The 23,013-nt window shown below is 38.1% G+C and overlaps 1 protein-coding gene across 8 annotated transcripts in view; it reads left to right on the forward strand.

The window, feature by feature from the left end:
* Positions 1-23,013, forward strand: part of DPH6 (diphthamine biosynthesis 6) — a 348,315-nt gene that overhangs the window by 64,732 nt on the left and 260,570 nt on the right. For 7 of the 8 annotated variants that reach the window (XR_006101224.1, XR_006101228.1, XM_042444449.1 and 4 more), the window contains exons 4-5: positions 7,686-7,759; positions 11,827-11,945. Coding sequence is in view for 5 of the 8 variants with exons in the window: in XM_042444449.1 (XP_042300383.1) it covers positions 7,686-7,759; positions 11,827-11,945 (193 nt within the window). In the remaining 3 variants the exon portion in view is untranslated. Of the gene's footprint in view, positions 1-7,685; positions 7,760-11,826; positions 11,946-23,013 lie in introns of those variants that run through there. The other variant, XM_042444464.1, reaches the window with a different exon arrangement.

The raw sequence follows: 23,013 nt of genomic DNA on the forward strand, positions 1-23,013 counted from the left end.
AGCCATTCTGATCAGGATGAATTCATTCATTTAATATTGTTTTTAATCTAGAGGCCAATATCGATACGAACAATTTGTAATCAGAGTTCAATAATGAAATGGGTCTATAATTTTTTGGAGTCAACAAGTCTTTCCCTTCTTTCGGTATTAAGATTGTCGTAGATTGCAACCATGTTTGGGGTATTTTACCTTTGTTAATTTCATTCATCACTTCCACCATTGGCACTTTTATTTGATCCTCACAAATTTTATAAAATTCATTTACAAATCCATCTGGACCTGGTGATTTCCCAAGCTTGCTGGAAGAGATAGCTTGTGAAAGTTCTTGCACAGTTATGGGACTGTTTAACTTTTCTCTTTGTTCCTGAGTAAATTCTTTTAAATTAATTTTTGCCAAATATTTAGCTATTTTTCCTTCATCTACATTATTCTTTTTGTACAACTCTCTATAATAATGCAAGAAAATTTTTAAAATTTTTTCCTGATCCGTAATTATAACCTCATCTTTTTAAACAGCTGTTATTGTTCTTTTAGCTTTCTCTCTTTTCAGTTGTGTTGCCAATAATTTCCCAACCTTATTCACTGATTCAAAATATCTCTGTTTCACGTATTTCATTTTTTTCTCCATCTCATCTACCAACAAACTTCTAATTTGACTTTGTAATATTTTTATTTCATATTGAGTCTTCTTATTACTGGGTTCTTTCTTTAGTCTTAACTCTTTCACTTGCAATGATTCCTTTAACTTGTCCAATTCTCTTTCTCTACTTTTCTTTTTTTCTGCTGCTTTTTAAATCAACCAGCCTCTTATGACCGTTTTCATAACGTCCCATATATTCTGTAAAGATGTCTCGTTATTCCAATTTTCTTTAAAGTATAATTCAATATTTTGCTTTAATTCTTTCACCAGTTTCTCATCTTTCAGCAAACTTGTGTTTAATCTCCAGCTATATTCTCTTTTGCCTAATTTTAATTCTAATTGAACCGGACTATGATCCGACCAGATTTTAGGAATTATTGTCACTTTCTTTATATTTTTACATAGATGTAACGATGTTAAAATTAAATCTATCCTAGACCATGTTTTGTGTGGGTTAGAATAAAACGTGAAGTCTTTATTTTCTCCATTTTTAATTCTCCAGGTATCCCCCAATGAGTGTATTTTCAATAAGTCAAAAAATTGTTGCGGTAGTTTTCCTTGATTGCTTTTTATTTTTTTGTCCGAAAATCTGTCCAATGTCGGGTTGATTACCCCGTTAAAGTCCCCACAGAGAATTATATTCTCTGCTTCTATATTGATTAGAGTCTCTTTCAATTTTTTTATAGAATTTATTCTTATTTTCTAGCGGGCCATATACTCCTATCAATGTCAACTTTTGATTTTTAATTGTGACCTCTACAATGATAAAGTGTCCTTCACTATCTTTAAAAATTTCCTTCGCTGTATATTTTTGGTTAATATAGATTACCACTCCCTTTTTTTAAACTTTAGATGCTGATATAAATTCTTGCCCTAATTTAACCCACTTTAGATATTTTTTATCTTTTTCTTTAATTCTGGTTTCCTGTAAACAGACGATATCCAATTTTTGTTTCTGTAGATAATAAAAGACTTTTTTTCCTTTTCTGAGGAGAATTTAGGCCTTGTACATTCCAAGCCAGAATTTTTAAATTGTCCATCATAACAATGTATCTTCTAACAAAACTCGAGTCTAATTAGGTATGTTATAAAGAAATTTTATTAGGGTAATATTACATCAATTCTTTAAAAAGTAGTTGTGGATGAGTAATATAGATTTGAATAGGTCTACAATTCTCCTTCTTCTTCTTCCTGTATTTCTTGTTCCTCTCTTCTTATTCTTTCCTCTTCTTCTAATAAGTCTTGAAGGTCAAGGTTCATCAATTTTCCAGCCGTTTCTCCTGCGTTCTCTTGATTTTCTTCCACATTTGATTCCTTTTGATCTCTCTCCTTTTCTTCTTTGTCTCTATCCTTCCTTTGTTCTGAAGCCCGTCTCAAAAAGGATCTTGCTTGGTCAGGTGAGCTAATTTTTACTCTTTTCTTGGACCACCAAAAGGTTAGTCCTTCTGGAAGTTCCCAGCGGTAGGAAACTCCTTCCTTTCTCAAGAGTGCCGTCAACGCCGAGTAGTCTTTTCTTTTACGAAGAATACGAGCAGGGATATCTTTCATAACCTTTAACTCTATACCGTTTATTCGAAGCGGGTTTTCATTGTGTTTTGCTAGGAATGCATCTCTAGTTCTTTTCTTTACAAAATGTAGTGCCACGTCCCAGGGCAGGCCCCTTTGTTTAGCCACTATTGAATTAACTCTATATAAATTATCAACCTCGTCCTCAAAGAAGACTGGGTCTTTGTCTAAAAATTTAGCTATTTCTGTTGTTAGGATTTCCTCTAACTTCTCGTCTTTCTTCTCCGCTAATCCTCTGATTTTCACCGATTTTTCTTTCAATTTTTGCTCCAAAATTGCCCTTTCATCTAGGTCTTCATCTCTTTTATTTAATAGTCGTCCAAAATCCATTTCCAGTTTTTCACTCCTATATTCTAGAATGTCCACCCTTTGTTTTGTTTTTTGTATCTCTACAGTTAATTTTTCAACTGTTTCTTTAATCTCTTTCAAATCTTCTCTTATCTCTTTCAAATCAGACCTGATCTCTTCCTTAATTTCTTTCTTAAAATTTTGCATTTCCTTTGTCAAATTAGAGGATAAGCTTGAGGATAAGTTTTCGATTTTCTCTAAAATAAGTTGGTTAATATCCATTGAATTTATTTTTTCCGATGAGTTTCTTCGTTGAATTTGAGCTTGCGCTTGCGCTTGTAATTTTTGAGATTGAGTTCTAGTATTCATATTCTGATAGAGGTTCTTTTATAATTTTCTTCAACTATTATTCAATCCCAAAATCTAAAAAAACAGTTTGATTATTTAGCTCCAAAGTATTTGTTCCTTTTCCAATCTCAAGGTATACAAAATTAATTCAGATTTTCTTCTTAATATCTTATTGTTTAGGCTAAGCTTTCACTTTCTTGTAGATTTTCACTAAGGCTCTATTTCAAAACGTTACAGCTATAATTATTTCCCAGAGTGCCCCAGTTTCTATATCGTATAGTATACAATTTAAATTCAAATCACAAGCAAAATTTGATTAAATACAAAAATAAGTGTTCAGATAAATATTCAATACTATTTACCCCTTTAATATTACCAATTCCTTAATTGTTATATGGGTTTCTGAATAAACTATGTTTCAAAATTAACACCAGATGTAAGTTCAGGTAGACAAAAAGGGATTCTCAGAGGGGTATCGCCACAATTCCTTACTATTTCAATTTCTCTTCCTCCTTTTATCTTTATAAAGTCTATCCAACTATATTTCGCCCTTATTCCTCCTATATCTCCTATATCTCTCTGTTAAGTCCTCACACTTATCTTACTCTATTAAGTCTAAAGATACAGTAGTCCCTCGGGTTACGAAATTAATTCGTTCCGCCGCTCCGTTCGTAACCCGAGTAATTTCGCAACCCGAAAAGGCTTTCCGTTAGCGCTGGAAAGCCGCTAGCCGCGCTTTGCAGTTTGAATTTCGCGCCGAAAAAAAATTCGTAACTCGAAAAAAATATCGTAACCCGGAACAGTTTTTTCCAATGTAACTTTTTCGTATCCCAGAAATTTCGTAACGCGATCAATTCGTATCCCGGGGCACCACTGTAATTAACAATATCACACTTTACCCTGTTTCCCCCAGTCAGTCAATTATTTCAACTCTCTCAGTCTTTCTTCTATGCAGTTTCTTCCTGTTTGCCTTGTTTATTATCTTGCCCAAAGTCTTACGTTTCTGTAGCGTTTCCCAGCTATTTCAGTCCTCCTAGGGCGTCTCTATAAATCCCTCTCTTCTATTATATAAGGTTCCTTCTTGATTCTTCCTTTACTTCCTCTTCCGTCTCCACTCTATCCACTGTACTTCCGGTGCTTCACCTCTATGATTTCTCTTCTTCTCTCCTTTGTCACTTCCTCTGACACGTCTATCTCCTCCTCGATGGTCCTCCTATCCTCTTCCCTCCTCCCTTCGGCGGTGCACCTCCGTGGACTCCTCCGCGTCTCTCTCTCTCTCTCTCCCATGCCCCGATCGCCTCAGTCCTCCTCCTCCTACAGGTTTTCCTCTCTTCCACATGGCCACAGGTGAGTTTTCAAGGACGTTTAATCCAAATGTTTGTTTTCTTGTTGCCCTTATCGATCTTTCCCTTCTTATCAACTTCCCAGCTCTCAGAGTCTCTCTCAATGGTCCTTCTCCACAGTCCTCCACTGGGTGGGAATATGTATTATATGTTTTCAGAAAATTCTAATATATATTAGCGTCTCCTCTTTTTTTTTTAAATTTAGACCTCGTTATATCTATACTCAGTCCAGATACTCCAACTATTCCAAATCGCATATAACTCACCAGTCCTTAATGGGGTCTAGATTCTTCTTATATTCCCTTTCTTCCACTATGTAAGGAACTACTTTAATCCCGTTTCTTTGGGTTTGCCTCTCAGTTGTTGTCTCTGGAGTAGTCCAAGAAAGATTCCGTGCCTTTGCGCTGTTGTTTTTCTTCTTCTTTAAAAAGTTGGTGGTTGCCCCTGTGCGAAACCGCTGTTTTAAACTATGCGGGCGTGGATTGCTCTACAGGTCCCCCTTCTCCAATGGCTTCCATCCTAACCCACGTAGCGGGTCGGACCTACTGCTGAGTCCTCAGCTCTGGAGAAGGTTTGGGACCTTCCAACGAGCCCCCTCAGATTCCCCTTTCTTTAAGAGGAATTCTCCTGATTGCAAAAGTATCTGCTACCAGGAATTCCCGCTTAGCCGAGGCGTCCCCACGGAGCCAACATGGAGTCCGTCTCAACGGGGCGCCATTCCAACCAGCACTCAATATGGTAATTTTAATTCAAATGACATGCAGGTACTTAGCAGGAAACCTTGTTTTATAGAAAGCCTGCTTGGATTGGTCAGCTCTCCCTGCCTGCCCAGCCCTCCCTGTCTCCAAGACTATCAGAGCGGTAGCTGCTTTCATACGATCGTCGCATACGGTGGGGATGTGGCTGCGGCTGTTTTTGAGCTCCCCCCACCATATGCGGCGACCGCAGATTCTCCAGTCCGGCTCAGAAGTTTCAGCACCTGCCCTGTAAGATGACACCCGGCGTATAAGACGACCCCCGACTTTTGAGAAGATTTTCCTGGGTTAAAAAGTAGTCTTATATGCCAGAAAATACAGTAATTGCATTATAGATTTGTATTGTACTGAAATATATTGTTATTATTTCTATGTTTTTCTGCTTGAAATCATCAGAGGAAGATACAGTGGAATGCTCCTTTTGTGTACCTTCCATTGTGTACCAAGAGACTGGTGTAAATTTGCAAATAAGATAATTGTTTATTTGGCTTGTTATGCTGTATTTCTCAAAAGTGCATTTAATCTCTATGCTTTTTTAAAGTATGTATTTATTTTGTTCTTCCTCAGTCAGGTCCACCTCTATGAAGAAACTTTGTTGCTGCCTTGAAGTTCTGCAGTTTTTCTTGCAGCCCTCTTAATGTCTCTTAATTTATCTTAAGGTCTAGACATAGGTTTCTGTGTATTTTATGAAACAGGCATGGTTTCTCACCCCCGTCTCTTTACATGGAGGAATCAAGAGTTTTTGCCATTTGTCTGTTAATCTGTATCTACCTGGATGTCCCTTTTATCACCCTTTGGTCTCCAGGTGTCACCCGCTTGTCGCTAGGTGTCTTAACTTCTGACCAACAGTAAAATACAAACAGAGTTAGCATCAATACTCTTAAGAATATCATTCTTAAGTATTGGAATCTCAGGATACTTGTATGGGAGAATGAGAAGGCTCTCCATTAGCCTTTTAGGCTATTTATTATACGCTGTCAAAGATGTACAAACACACACACTCCCCTTAGGGAGAAACATGTAAAATATCATACATTCATTACATTACAGTATATAGTTGTGTAAAGTTACACATTTTAATATGTACTGGCCTTTTATATCTTCTGCATTTCCTCAGCAGACAAATCTATATTTACACATAGCAGAACATTTTCTCACTGAGGTTGTATATACTGTACTATTTCTGTTATTTGCTAACAAGATTTTTCCCCCTTCTGTAATGAGATCAAGAACATGTCTTGTCGTGGAAACCATAGGACCAGGGGTGGATGACCCATGAGCAAAGCATACAAAAAATATGGGCAGTCTCAAATAGAGAACCGCCCTTAATGCCATAACTTCAGGACATTTAGAACTCTTTAGAGCATTTAGAACTTTTTAGTTAATAAGCAACACTTTGAATTGGGTAATTTAAAAAGAGAGAGTGGAGTACATTGGGCTCTTCCCTTACGTGGGGGATCCGTTCCGGACCCTCCCGCATAAGGGGAATTCCGTGTATGCTTGAGCCCCATTGAAGATAATGGGGCTTGGGCATGCGGCAGCACATGGTGTGCACCCAACGACGCACGTCATTACAGCTTCCAGACATGCTGAGGCTTTTTCCGGTGCAGACCTTCAGCGTATGCTGGAATCCGCTTAAGGCATGCGCGTGTATAATGCAGGTGCACTGTAATAGGGTGAGAAACTGGATAGAAATTAATTTGACTACAGAAATCAATTTGTCTTTCTTTGTCCTGTAAAATATAGTGCTTCCTACTGATGGTATGGGGGATGCAGTGGCTCAAGTGGTTAAGATGCTGACTCTGTTGATTGCAAGATTGACAGGTTGGCTGTTTGAGGTCAGGATGTCGCATGATGGGGTGAGCTCCCATCACTAGTCCCTGCTTCTGCCAACCTAGCAGTTTCGAAAGCATTCAAATACAAGTAGATAAATAGCTACCACTCTGATGGTAAGATAAACAACGTTCTGTGCAATCATGCTGGCCGCATGATCACAGAGTGGTCTCTGACAACACTGGCTCTTCAGCTTAGAAACAGAGAAGAACACCGCCTCCCATGGTTGGACACGACTTGACAACCTTGTCAATGGGAAATTACCTTTGCCTTTACTGATTATGATGAAGATTTTAAACATCCAGACCTGAAATAGGAACAAACATTGTTTCTGATACTGATGTCACCAGTATTCAAGTTGGGAAGGGGCAGAGTCTTTCTGGCCCCACATCAGTTATGGGCCTAAACAGATGGCCCTAAAGGGGCAGCATCACACCACCCCTTTGTGCGCCACATCGGGGCTGCAGCAACCTCACACTGTGGCCTGAGCCAGTGTTTTCTGGCTTCAAAAGAAGCAGCAGGAAGCCGCTCCTTTTGGAACTGGCACAAAACTGCCCTTGCTGTTGCTATGGCACTTTCTGGCGCTCCTTTTGATGTGCAGTGTCTGAATGTCATGCCAAATGAGTGCTGCAATGCTGCTCACTATGTGGTTGGTTGGGTGCTCGGTGGTGGAGTTGGAGCATGTGGCATGCAGCCGCCACGCCCCCACTCAACCCCAACGCCATCCCTTTTGGCTGATCTGTTTAGCCTCTATGTCCCTCACTGGAGAGTTTATTCTTCTGTTTCTCCCTCTGCACATTTAATACAACCTTCAGCTATTTGGATGAAAGAAAATATAGCTCATATTAACAGGCGCTTCACTACTTTTCCTTGATTATTATCCATATTTAAATTATCTCTTTATTTCCTCAGGATAAAGAAAATGTGGATGCTGTTTCAGTAGGGGCCATTCTGTCAGACTATCAGAGAGTCCGTGTGGAAGATGTGTAAGTAAAATTAGCTTCTGCTTGGAGCACTGAATGAGCACATCATGGAAGCAGTGTTACTGATTTTGGTAATTGTGAGCTACACCCTTAAACTATGATTTGATTTTCATTGAAGCACGCTTATTTAGCATTGTGTAAAAAAGAAATGGATGCCCTGTTGAATCTGAATTGCAACATGCTATTCAACCAAAATTCACTCTCAGAAATACTGTATATTTTGTCTCTCTACTTTGCTCCACTAAATGAGATAAAGCCTGCTGTACAGTTCATCTATACAAACCACTATAAAATTAGAAAGAGTCAAGATATAATCCTTCCAACTTTCTATTCTTTTCTGCCAGCTAACCAGTTTGCATATAACTAATGATACGCTGGATTTTTTTTTCCAGAGTTCAGTTAAAAATACTATCTTGAGGACTGAAAGTTTCATTGCACTAGTTTTTATCTGTTTGATGGATATTAAGCTGAGTTTTCAGTGTATGTTTTGATTTTGAAGTTTTGTGTCCAGGGAGAAAGTAGGATTTATTTATTCTCCCTCCCTTATATGATCTGTTTGCCATATTAAAATAAATCAGCCATACTAAAATATAATAAATAAATTAAAATATGATCTGTTTGCCATATTAAAATAAACCTCTACTTAAAACATCTCCACTATATGTACTTTCATCCTTTGTAGTCCATACCATATCTTGCTGTAATGTAAATTTAAGCTATCCTTAAACTATAGGACATGGTAGCTTAGTGGTTAAGACGCTTATTCTGGTGATCATAAGGCCAGAAGGTTGGCATAAGTGCTGCGTGATGGAGTGAGCTCCTGTCACAATACTAGTTCCAGATTCTGCCAACCTAGCAGTTTGAAAGCAATGGATGCAAGCTCCAGGAAAAGGGATTCCACCTCAACATTAAGAGGAACTTCCTGACAGTAAGTGCTGTTTGACAGTGGAACAAACTCCCTCGGAATGTGGTGGAGTCTTCTTCCTTAGAGGTCTTTAAACAGAGGCTGGATGGCCATCTGTTGGGGATGCTTTGATTGCGATTTCCTGCCTGGCAGGGGGTTGGCCTGGATGGCCCTTGTGGTATCTTCCAACTCTATGATTCTATGATTCAAATGCAATTAGATAAATAGGTAGCACTTCAGTGGTAGGTAACAGCGTTCCATGCAATCATGCTGGCCACATGACCACCGGAGTCATCTTTGGACAACGTTCGCTCCCTTGGCTTGGTAACGGAGATGAGCACCATCCTCTACAGTCATTTATCACTAGATTAGAGATTCATTTCAAGAGGACACCTTTACCTTTATCCTTAAACTAGGATCGTTTAAATATGTACGAGAGCATGTAAAATGAAGTGTGAAGGAGGCTATAATATATTGATTTACTCCAGAATAGCACCTATTGAACATGATAGCCTTGGTTATGAGTGTAGGTGTATTATTATTATTATTATTATTATTATTATTATTATTATTATTAACCTTTATTTATAAAGCGCTGTAAATTTACACAGCGCTGTACATACAATCTTTTTAATTGGACGGTTCCCTGCCCTCAGGCTTACAATCTAGAAAGACACGACACAGAGGGAGTGGTGGTGGGGAAGGGGCATCTCTAGTAGGATAATACATATAAAATACATAGCAATACAGGAAATGATTCAATAAAACAGACAACAAAAGAACATCAAATAGCAAGTGACAATTATGCAATGCCTGGGAACGCTGCCCTGAACAGAATGGTCTTCAACTCCGTTTTGAAGCTGGTTAAAGAAGTGATGGCTCTTGCTCGCGGGGGAAGAAGGTTCCAGGAGTCAGGGGCAGCGAGTGAAATGGGGCGAATCCGGGATGGGGCAGAGGAAATCCTGGGCTGTGACAGCAGGCCTTGACTACCAGAACGGAGGGCCCTAGTGGGAAGGTGAGGAGAAATAAGGTCTGATAAGTAAAGGGGAGGCAGCTCATGGAGGGCTTTAAACGTCGACAGTAGGAGTTTGTACTGAATGTGGAAAGGGAGGGGAAGCCAGTGAAGGGATGCCAACACAGGAGAGATGTGGTCAGAGCGGTGGGTGGAAGTGTATAAATTGTGAGTTGTGAATGTGAGAGAAGCATTTTTATAAGAAAGAAACAAAAACCTCTAAGCACATCAATGATTTGCTATAGTCCAGGGATGAGGAAGGTATGTGGTTTACCTAGCCCCCACCTTTCTTTGGGAACTCGAGTCCCCAGGTCACCTTAAAAGTTCCCAAATACTCTAAAAAATTTTCAGGTGAAAAACTGCTTAAAATTGTCCAAATCACCATAAAATCTCTGAAAAATACAGTTTTGATTCTCTCATAATGTGTTGGTGAGGCTCTTTGAGGGGGTACCTCATCGATGTGTCATCAGTGTGTAGCAAAGGCAATCTAAGAAGCTCGCTTTTCAATTTTAAAGAAGCCTCAATTGTGTTAATTCATTTTTTTAAAGTAAAAGGTAGAAATAGCATCACTAAATTCTCATACTGGATGTCTTTGTATAATTTGGCCAAAATTGGAATTTCGAAAGATTGATGCCTGTTTGAGTACATTTAAAAATATTGTGCCTCCTTTCTAAAATGTTTCCCTTCCCTCCATTTTCACAATTGGCATAATTTTAGACATGTTTCTTAAGCCTATTGTGCCAGAGGTTGTTCACAGAATTGTTTCTGTCTCAGTACAAGGTAGTTGGCTTATTTGTGTACTTGGCTGCTTAACTTTAGGAAGGGTATGCTTTGAAGCCTTCAATTCCTTTCATTTAAATGTTTGTATGGTACTAAATATATAATTGCAGGGGTGTTACCATAGATTTACAATGGGTGAAATAAAAAGCTGAACTCTTGAAAGAATGCTTCCTACCAAACAAAGGAAAGATAAGAATGTAACATGTTCCTTATTTTATGTAAATCCTTATCCCTAACAATACAGGTTTCATGAACCTAAGCCTATCCTTTCCTGTTGTGCATTGGAATAAACTGCTTAAATAAATGTTCAAGTTTAACCTCAGCAAATACTCCCATAATCTCAAGCAGTATTTAGTGTTCTGGTGATATTTGGAGAATATATAATACCAAACTATAGAGATTGACTTCAAAACACTTTATTGAATAGAAAACAGGCTCTGTGTATCAGCTGTTCTTTTTACTCTGGTATTTTCAGGTGCATTGCTATTAGTATATTTTTGGCAGAGAGAGAATCCCCTCTGAATAATTCTTTCCAAGAAACCCATGTAATAGATTTGCCTTCAAGTTGCAAAAGTCAGAAACAATTTAAAGGTACTTAACAATAAGACTATATTCTATAATTTATTGATATTACAAAAGACGTCATTCTAGTTGATAATGGTATTAATTATATTTTAAAGAATACATATTAACACCTGGAATTAACAAATTGGGTGATAAGCACACATCCAGTTAAAACATCCAGAAATTTGGAAGCTATGGGAGAAAAAGGTTTTAATTGTTTTTTTTTTGGGGGGGGTATGCTTCCTCACCACTTTGCCTATGTGAACAAAAGTGAACAAAATTTGGCTACCAGTCCTGAGGAATAGCAAAATAAGGACTTAGCAAATGCAAATGGGAAACCATTCAGAGTCAGGGGCTTTCCCAGCAGATAATGATCACCAGTTAGCAGACAGTAATCCTCTTTTGCATTAGCCTCCCAGCCTGAGGCTGGCCATCAGCACAGAACAATACACATGCAAATCACTCCTGCATTGCCAGGCTCACACAGTATATATATACCCAACTTTTTCCAGGCAAAGCATTCTCTGAAGATGCCAGCCACAGATGCTGGCGAAACGTCAGGAAGAAAATTTGCTAGAACATGGCCACATAGCCCGAAAAACCCACAAAAACCATTAGTGATCCGCCTTGTAACTGTTTATTTAAAATACAATTAGATATATTCTTCTTTAGTTCCAGTGATGTGGAAATATCTGACTGTGTTAGAAGAAATCAATCATAAAAGCAAGAGAAATTTGGTTAGAAAGTAGCATGGCCTGTGTTTTGGTGCAAGAGTATAACAACACTGTCATTTTTTATTTCTTCAAATAGGTGCAAGAGGCTTGCCTTGCAGCCTTTAGCTTATCTTTGGCGTCAGGATCAAGAAACGTTGCTCAAAGAAATGATATCATCAAACATTCAAGCTATAATCATAAAAGTAGCAGCTTTTGGTAAGAATCCAAACTATATTAGTAACTGTGGTGAACCTTGTTTTGTTAAAAAGGAAAAAAGAATATCCATGAGAATATAAAAATATATTTTGAAGTTAAGATGTGATAAAAGAAAGAAAAGTTAATGAGGGAGAAGTGAAATATGGTATGGAAGTATGAAGAATTTTATTGGCATGGTTGTGTGTTTAAACAATTAATGGAACTTGTCAATGATAAATATTTTTCACCCCTCATAGTGGAAAAAGTGAGAAACCACTTTCATGATCATCATTAAATATGCTCAGTGAGTGTGTTTTTCAATAAAGGTTCATACATAATTCAGCAGTTTACAGTTCACTCATATATGAGAGATACAAATGGATTGCTAGACATTGGACCATTATTGCTATAAAGTATAATCAGCTTTGATAAAAGGGTTTAAGTAAAAACTTTGCTAACAGCAATCCATATATAATTTTGCAAGGACCAAAACAGCCATTCAACTAATTAGTGACTGGCTGATAGCCCACTCCTGGGATAAGATATTCTCCTTGTATTTTTTGTCTTTCCTTTTCACATTCCACTTGACTCCTATCAGATTACATAGCTGTATCTTCCTCATTGTACATTACAAGACAGACTATCTTTGAATTAAGAGAGAAGGGTTTTTTTTGTATATTTTAATGTAATTTTATACTGTTTTAGTTAATGATTTTAATTGGTTTTTTTTTAATTTTTATTGTAAAGTTTTTAAAATGTTTTTATCTATGAGCCATCTTGGGTCCCTTTCTGGGAGAAAGGTGGCATACAAAATAAATAAATAAATAAATATTTTAATAAAATAAATAAATGATCTTTATCCTGAAATGTCTGTAGAGGTCTGTCTTGGTTTTATACTTCACACATGCAAGTGACATGAACTTGTATGATACCAGTTACTGTTATGACTTTTACTTAATCTTTTGGAAGAGAACGAACATGGAGATCAGTTATAGCACAGCACTGTAATTATTTGATGGTGAATATTTAGTGAGTGGAAAATAATAATAATAATAATAATAATAATAATAATAATAATAATAATAATAATAATAATAATAGAATTTCTATTTTCCTGCCTCTCCCGGGTGGATTGAGGCAGGATTACAACCTAGTATAAAATTACAAGTACAAGCAGAGCAATAAAATGCATAAAAAATTAACAATTAAAAACAAGGTACTGTATCAATAGCAACTATGAAGTGAAATATTCCAGTTCTGTTGGTGGTGGTGGATCTGTGCGTCTTATACAAGATCGAGTGGGTATGCTCGCCGGAAGAGATCCGTCTTAACTGCCCTCTTAAAGGTCTCCATGGAGGTAGTAAGCTGGATCTCCTCTGGGAGACTATTCCACAATCTTGGAGCGGCTGTGGTAAAAGCTCTATCAGAATGCTAGACTAAAATAATTCTTTATAGAAGTATTCTAAATAAACTGGAATTCTCTTTACTGGAATTATACAGATTTTACAAAGGAGGGCACAATGTGTCTGAAGTGTGTACTTTCATAACAGAGTTAGAATCTATGCATTGTTTGACTTTCATTGGTCAAATGTTGGTTTTAACTTTGAACTGACCTATGAAAGAAGATGGTTTGACTGGTCAGAAAGATCTGTCCAAGCATGATATTGAAGTCAGGTTTATCCAGTGGTGTGTATGTTCTTTAACCACACAAACTGATGAGAAACGTATTAATAGGACAATATATCATTTCAGAATTACAGCCTCTGAACACTGTTTCACGTAAAAGTATTAGATGAGGGTTTAGGAGTAAAATTTGATATAAGGACCTTTTTCTTTTTGGGGTCAGTAGAGGTTTGTGGCCCATTAGACCAAAGAATGGCCATCATAATAGGAAAGAATCTGTTCTACATGGATGGATAAAAACATAGTTCTGATAAATTGTGTTGTGTAATCTTGGCATGAATCAAGTCTCATTGTCATCCCTGAGATGAACTATTTCTGTTAAGCATTTTATGCTTTCTTTTTCTTGTTTCTTTTTTTAAAAAGCAAATAATTCATGTCTTCAGGGGAGCATTGGTAAACACTAACAGAAAAATTTCAACGTTATTATATATTAAATACATTATTCTAGAACTGAACTATCTGTTAGAAGGAGTAATAAAATTCTTCTTCAGCTGAGATGTTTTTCAAGAATCATTTTATTGTTAGGGCACTTCTGGTGTGAGCAGGGATATTAGATCATCCTCGGTTCCTTCTGTGCTTTCCTAATCTTTAATCAGAGGAAGAGAGATGATTTTTTTTAAAAAAAATCTAAGTTTGTTCACAAGTTACAGGAGATTTTTTTAGCTGGATGAATTTGGAACCATTTTTAATCATAAGTATCCGAATCAGTTCTTGCAGGATGTCTTTCTTGTCTTTCTTAAAGAATAAATAGAATACAGGTTGATAATCCCATAGTTGAAATCCATGGAACCAGAAGTGTTTCGGATTTTGGATTTTTCCAGATTTTAGAATATTTGCATACACATAATGAGATATCTTGAAGATGGGATCCAAGTATAAACATAAAATTCAATAATAATAATAATAATAATAATACGTTTTATTTATATTTCCCGCTTCTCCCAAGATCGAAGTGGGATTCCAACAGAATATAAAACAGAGAATAATATAAACACTTACAATTTCCAATTTAAAATATAATCACCATAATGTAATAATAATTTGTTAAAACAATCTATAAAAACATTATCAATCTAGCAACGTACGATATCAATCATAACATATTGTGGGCTTGAGTTAATGTCTATAATGTATACTTTATAACGAACTGGAAGGGTATGCCAATTGAAAAAGGTAGGTTTTTAGCATCTTCTTAAAAATTTCTAATGTAGTATCTCCTCTGGGAGATTATTCCAATATGAAGGGGCCATAACCGAAAAAGATCTTTGATGGGTAGATTTTAATCTTACTCTGGGGAGCTCTAGTAAAAGCTTCCCTGTAGTTCTAAGAGTGCGGGGCAGATTGTGTAGGGAGAGGCGTTCCTTCAGGTAACTTGAGCCCAAGCCATGTAGGGCTTTAAAGGTAATGACCAACACTTTGTATTGGGCCTGGAAGCTAGTACAATTAATGTTTCATATACACCTCATACAGATAGCCTTATTCACATAGATACACCCTATAAACATATACACCTTACACACAAAGGTGATTTTATACAATATTTTAAATAATTTTGTGCATGAAACAAATTGTGTGTACATTGCACCATCAGGCAGTACCTGTGAAAAAATGTTTTGGGTTTTAGAACATTTTAGGTGTCAGTTTTTCAGATAAGGATACTCAAGCTACATCTTTAAAGAGGGAAAGAGAGTAGCTGTAGCTCAGGTTCTAGAAACAAAAACAAAAGCACTATTTAATATTGCAGTATCGTGAAGCCAGATCATTGCAAAGCTTTTGTTTATGCCTACAAATCATATTGGATGGACAAAGGCCAGTAAATAAAGCTATATCTCAGTGAGATGAGGGCCCTATTTTTATGTGGCTGTCATGCCAAAGAACTCAGTATGTACTTCTTATATATGAGTTTCTGCTCCTGAGTCTAGCTTTGCTCCTTGAGGCCAGATGATCTTGTTGACTTGAAGCCTCTTTTACTCGTTGAACAACTGTAATTGTTTCTGGGTAAAAATAAACTGTTAATGTTCCTGTTAGCTCTTGACCGGATGCCTGTAAAGCAATAGTTCTCAATCTTTGGTCCTGCAGGTGTTTTAGTCTCCAGCTCTCAGAACCCCAGCCAGCATGGCCAGTGCTCAAGGATTATGGGAGCTTAAATCCAGAACTTCTGGACAACCAAAACTTAAAAACGACTACCATAACGTATTGTACATAAAATTGCCCTTGAAGACAACCTGGCACATTGAACTGGTGCAGAATATCGTTGTTAGGATGAGGAAAGGCACTGATTGCCTGTTTGTTTGGGGGCCTAATTCAAGTTGGTAAAAGACCTTGAACAGTTCGAAACCAGAACACCCTATAATAATATTTCTGTGTCTTAGAATCTGTCTCAAAATACTGTTCACATGTTATTTGATAGATAAGAGAGCCTTCTTTGCTATGACTTTCCGTTGGTGAAAGGAATGCTGATTCAGTGCTAGGTTAAAATCTTTTAAAATGATCAGATGTGTCTGGTGGATGTCCTATTATGTGTGTTTTACTGTTTTATCATATTTTGTATTGTATTTTATGGCTGTATGACAATTTTCACCATTTTGATGAATAGTGATTTACTACAATAAAGATACACAAATAAAACAAGTATTTTCCCCATATTGTTTTTTCATAATGGTCAGCTGATATTGTTGATTTCATTTTAAATGTTCAGTGGAATTCAGTCTGTATTACTTAGCACCACGTTATGTTGTGACATATAAATATATGTATGTATATACTACATTCATTTTATAAAGCCTCCCCAAATTCCTAGAAATGGGTAAATCTTGAGTGATATAGGAAATGACTCTAGGGGTGACATTGCTTGTGACCTGTGCCATCCCTTAAGCAAGATAAACTTGCCTTTGTATCACAGCAGCTTAGGACAAGTTAGAATGGGCTTGCTCATACACAAAGAGCCCTTTGTGTCATCTAAAGAAGAAATACCATAAATAGTTGTAGGTAGTAATTACATGGAAAATTGCAGCTTTTTTTCTTTTCTTCTTTCTTTCTTTCTTTCTTTTTTTTCTTTTTTTCTTTTTTTTGGCTACAGGTAGAAAGAAAGATCTTATCGGACTGAATTTCTCACCTGCCCAGGGCAGGCATAATTAGATGTAAGCAAATTTAATGGAGCTTGTGTGCTCCAGGGCGATTCTGCAGTGCTTTAATAACTGTGTGCTTTATTAAAGTAGGTTTAAGGTATGACGGCTGTTTAACGTATCGAATGGCAAAGAAGTTAAGGTATGGGTTACCACTTTACCTTTTAGAGGAATAATCAAAGCTGCTTTTAAGCTAAATTGCAGTAAATGTATTTGGAATAACACATTTAAAAGTCTGAGGGGTAATGCATTAGATGCTACATTGCACAGATGTGAAAGGAATAAGCAAATATGTAACTTGAGCTTGACATTCATCAACACTGGCAAGCTCATACAGCCTTGTATAGTTCTGTTTTCCATTAGTTTAATGACATTAGTAAAAAGGTATAAGACTATAGACAACACATAATTATATAAGTAAATACACATTAATTTTAGAATACTTTTCTAAATCCACATTTACAAATTAATATTTAGTGGTACACTGGTCCCCCGGGTTACGAAATACCCAGGTTACGAAATTTTCGGGATACGAAAAAATCCCATAGGGATTTATTGTTTCGGCTTACGAAGGTTTTTTCGGGTTACGAAAAAACCCCGGCGCTGTTTTAAATGGAGCCACGGCGCAGCCGCGGCTTTTTCCCCATTAGCGCCTATGGGCTATTCGGCTTACGAAGTATCCCGGGTTACGAAAGCGGCGGCGGAACGAATTAATTTCGTAACCCGGGGTACCAGTGTATTGAATTCATCTTCTCACATTGGTAACGTGTTTCCTTGAAGCTTTTCCTGACCAGAAATTGAATTTCCAGGAGGAAGGAAATAGGTTGCATAGGATTGTTGCTGTATGTGAAATGGTCTTGTCTGCTGTTGTGGTGCCAAGATAGAGTTTGTACAGGTGGCTCTTGGTTGCCTACTCTGTCATAATAATACCGTACAGTGGTGCCTCGGGTTACGAAATTAATTCGTAACGCGGCCGCTTTCGTAACCCGAAAAGCCTTCGTAAGCCGAATTGCCATAGGCGCTAATGGGGAAAAGCCGCGATTCCGTGCGAAAAAGCCGAAAAAAGCACCAAAAGTTTTTTCGTAACCCAAAAAAACATTCGTAACCCGAAACAATAATTCCCTATGGGATTTTTTCGTATCCCGAAAATTTCGTAACCTGGGTATTTCGTATCCCGAGGTACCACTGTAATAGTATTGGTGGTGGTAATGTTAGTTATGAATATTAGTATAGGTTTTTCAAAGTCTTCTGTATGTATTTTCTAGTTTCACATGCCATGGATGCTGTATAAGGTAAATCATTAGTGTTAATCTAAGGCTGAGAGAACAGTTTACCTAAGATCCTCCACTGAGTCAAGAAGCCAACCAGAGTCATAGTGCAGTATTTTAGCTGCACATCTGCATCATTAGCTCTCATTTTTTTTGCACTTGGCATATAACAATAACATGTGCACCTAACTTGTTATCAGGGCTTGGCGAAGGTGATATTAGAAAAGACAGCGCCAGAATACAGAGTCAAGAAAAGGTCACAAGCCAGAAGATAAACCAACAGGAGACAACAGCAAGGAATAGCATGTAACTAATCAAATGGAGAAGGAAGGTCACAGTCCACCAGTAGCTTATGGCTCTGGGAGCCCTGGTGGCTCATTGGTTAAGTGACAGTACTGCAGCCACAAAGTTGTGAGTTCAGTCCCAGGGCTCTAAGGTTGACTCAGCCTTCCATCCTTTCATAGGTTGGTAAAATGAGTACCCAGCTTGTTGGGGGCAATTGGCTTGCAGATTGTAAACTGCTTTGAGAGTGCTTAGTTCACTATTAAGAGGTATAGAAATCTAAATGCTATTGCTAGCTATCTTAAAAGTGTGGTATCAACCAATTTCTTCAAGTGTTTCTTGGGAATCAGGACTGTTGCTTATACTAGAACTGACTTTGAATGGAAGTCCTGCCTCGACCCGCAAAAAGGGAGAGGCAGGATACAAATAAATATTATTATTATTATTATTATTATTATTATTATTATTATCCCCAAACAACTACTGAAGTCTCTTGACGACATCTGAGAAAGGACATGAGCTTTATATTTAAAAGTTTCTTTTTTCAATTCTTGGTTCTTCTTGCTTTAAATCCATCTTATCCTGAAAGCTACTGATGGAAAGTAGATTTGTTAGGGAAACATTCCCAACATGTTCATTTGAAAGGGGAGTCCCTGAGTGAAGACACGGGAAACCGAAATGTCCAAAGCAAAACGCAGTTTATTTGGCCAAGACGACAGCACGCCAGTGGATGGCGATAAAATTGCTGCTGCAACTCTTTTCATTGTCCAGTGTCATTTATACACCATTATACATTGTTACAAACTTGTACAGATGCAATTCTCAGTAACTCAGCAATTCTCATTGCAAACCTTTTGGTTGGCTTATTAAATGGCAGCAGTTAATTGGTTGCATGCAATTTACACGTGCTGATCACGCCACTTTCTCATGGCTCTCTGCATCTCGGAGCACACTCACTCCAGGTTTCCTGCTACCTTATTTGGTCCGTTAACCTCTAGGCGTTGAAGCAAGCGGGTTACAGAAGCGGAAAGCAATAGTTACTCCATTTTGACTCCTCTCAGATTTATAACAGCAACTAGTTTCTGAAGCATATTATTTAGGCAGATTAATATCCAGTCCTGCTTTTTTACATTTTAAAGGATCTGATCACAAAGTTTAAGAATGCTTTTATGAAACTTTTTCTGTGAAGTTTATCAAAAAATGGAGCAGTACCAATTAAAATGTGATTTTTCAGGATTTTTCTAATCACTTGTGTTATCATTCCTTGTGATTAGGCGGATTCCGGATTCCTTGTGATTGGGCGGGCTATAAATAAATCATCATCATCATCATCTACACATTGTTTAAAGCAAATGTCTATAATACCACTTATGAAGTGCAGGGAAAAGTAAACAATAAAAGTTCAGTATAATCACTAAAACAGATTTTATAACTGATTTCTAAATAGTCTGTGTCTGTGTTTATATCTTATCCTTTTGTGTAATCAGCTCTATTTAGTAATAAAATAACAAAATAAAACTTTTAGTTATACCCCGCTTTTCTGCTACAAGAGCAATCAAAGTGGCTTACATGATTAAAAGGCAGTCATTATACACTACATACAGTCTGTACAATACTATATCTAACCCCCCCCTTAAAAAAAGGATTAAACACATGACAATTTAAAACCAGTTGTCAAAATACTGATAATAACAACAATCTACTGGGAAATAGTAGAATAATACTTCAGGTGGGGAAAAATCATTAGCCAATTGTTCTATTCGGGGAAGGCCTGCTGGAAGAGATCCATCTTAACAGCTTTTTTAAAGCTGTCTACACTGGAAATTTGACAGATCTCCTCCGGCAAGGCAGCCCACAATCTGGGAGCGGCAGCAGAGAATGTCCTCTGGGAGGTTGCAGCTAGTCTGGCCTTTATAGGTTGTAATAAATTCCTCCCAGAGGACCTGAGGGTGTGGGGTGGATTATACGGAAGTACGCGATCCCTTAGATAGCAGCCGTGTAGGGCTTTAAAGGTAATAACCAACACCTTGTACTGTGCCCGGAAACTAATAGGTAGCCAGTGAAGTGACTTTAAAATAGGTGTTATCCGGTCACTTCTGGATTTTCTGGTGATCAACCTGGCTGCCATCTTTTGTACTAATTGGAGTTCCCAGACTAGGCATAAGGGTAGCCCATGTAGAGCACATTGCAGAAATCAAGTCGTGAGGTTACCAGTGCATGTACTACAGTTTCTAGGTCCTTTACTTCCAGGAAAGGGTGCAGCTGGTGTATCAGCCAAAGCTGATAACAGGCACTCTTGACCTTTGCATTTACCTGATTTGTCGGCATGACGGATCAAGAAGCACAGTCCTTTGAGGGGAGCGTGACCCCATCTAAGATTGGAGGTTGCAACCCAATGCCTGGTTTGGGAGGCCCTACTGTAAGTACCTCGGTTTTGTTTGGATTCAATTTGAGCTTGTTTTTCCTCATCCAGTCCATTACCACTTCAGGACACTGATTGAGAGGAGAAATACCATCTGTTGTCAAGCTGTTGACTGAGACATAGAGAAATATATTTGGGGGTCATCAGCATATTGATAACACTCCACCCCATGTCTGCGAATCATTTCTCCCAGCGGCTTCATATATATATTGAATAGCATCGGGAACAGGATAGTGTGGCCATTCTTAGCATTCATGACATAATACCTTAGTGTTGTTATTAATTTCTGACCTGTTGCAGGGGGGATAGTCCACATATATCTTAAGTGATAACTGCTTGTTAATATAACTCTCTTTTTTCTGAAACATGTATCCTAATTTTAAAAAGTGCTCTGGAAATTTGCTGCAGATTTGAAGAATGAGTGTACAGTCTGCCCTTGGCTTATGCAAGGGATCCATTCCGGACACCACCACCACCCTGCGTAAGCCAAATACCATGCATACTCAAGCCCCATTCAAGTGAATGGGGCTTGTACATGCGGTGGCGCACCACAGGCACATGCCCCGTTCATCCAAATGGGATGCAACACCCCGCACGCCCCCGTGCAGCTTTCAAAGTACAGTGGTACCTCGGGATACGAAATACCCAGGTTACGAATTTTTCGGGATACGAAAAAATCCCATAGGGATTTATTGTTTCGGGTTACGAAAGTTTTTTCGGGTTACGAAAAAACTCCGGCGCTGTTTAAATGGAGCCGCGGCAGAGCCGCGGCTTTTTTCCCCATTAGCGCCTATGGCAATTCGGGTTACGAAGGTTTTTCGGGTTACGAAATTAGCCGCGGAACGAATTAATTTCGTAACCCGAGGCACCACTGTATGCTGAAAGCCTTGTATAGCACACCCACGTATGATGCAGGTGCACTGTACTTTTTGTTGCCAATCTGGAAATAGAAACAATTAAAGAATTTCTGTACTTAGGATCAAATATTGATCAGAATGGTGACTGCAGTCAGGAAATAAGAAGAAGATTAGGAATGGGAAGGGCTAGATATACAGTTGTCCCTCCATATTCGCTAGGGTTAGGGGAACATGACCCCTGTGAATGTGGAAAAACCGCAAAGAACAAAAACACTGTTTTTACCTGAGAGGACACATCTCTAGGAATCTCTAGGTCCTCCAGTGCAACTCTGTGGTCAATGTCCAACATACACTGACCATAGAATGGCAATGGAGTAGCTACAAATGGTCTTTCAGTGCAACTTTTAGTTAAAGTTGACCACAGAGTTACACTGGAGGACCTAGACAGTCCTAGAGAGAACATATAAATGAAATCCGTGAATAATCAAATCCGCAAATATCAAATCCGCAAATATGGAGGGATGACTGTACAATTGAGCACAAATATTAGAATTTTCCAAGTCAATGTATTCCCCATCACCATGTACAGATGCTAGACAGTAAAGGAAACAGACAGAAGGAAAATCTACTCATTTGACATGTGGTGCTGGAGAAGAGTGCTTAGGATACCATGGACAGCCAAAAAGACAAACAGATGGGTCTTGGAACAGATCAAGCCAGAGATCTCCTTACAAGTCAAGATATTGTGACCTATAAAGCCCTATATGGCTCATGTCCAAGCTTTTTGGCAGATATTGAAGCAGCAAAGAACTTTATTGAACACACATAGTCAGTAATTCACTAGTCAGCGTTTAAGGTGAAACTTCCCCCCCAACAGCCAAGCAGTATATTAAAACCCCAAAAATCCAAACTCCACCCCATCCTCATTTGACATCAAACCTAGCACCCACCTCCAATTCCCAAAGCTTAGTTCCCTCTACAGTCTTGCCCCCCTCTTCTAAACTTTCTCACCAGCTCTATCTCTTCCATACTCAGGCACTTCTTCCATCTACCCCCCTTCCGACAGTACCAAGCGTTGACACAGCTCACTTCACACACACTCCAAGGCCATAGCTATCCTAGCTAGCTTGCACACACCCCATCCCCCCTATGCCAACTAGCTATCCACCTACCCATAAGCCACAACAACTAACAACCTACCCATCAGCCCCCTAAGCAAGCAAACAAGCAAGAATAAAACATGGTTTATTATATTAAAAACCAATCCTCCTCCCTCTTCTCAACTACATAGTGAGAACCCTGGCAGAAACTTTGTAAAGGAGAGTTACCCTGCCGGCAGGCTAAGACCTTTTTATTTAGATAGGCATTTTAAACAGAAATCTTTTAAACAATGTCCTGGGGGGGGGTGTTGTTTTACTGTGTATAGTTTTTAAGTGCTTTTATCTTTTAAAT

Source organism: Sceloporus undulatus, chromosome 1 (assembly GCF_019175285.1).
Source record: "Sceloporus undulatus isolate JIND9_A2432 ecotype Alabama chromosome 1, SceUnd_v1.1, whole genome shotgun sequence".
NCBI classification, from domain to species: domain Eukaryota; kingdom Metazoa; phylum Chordata; class Lepidosauria; order Squamata; family Phrynosomatidae; genus Sceloporus; species Sceloporus undulatus.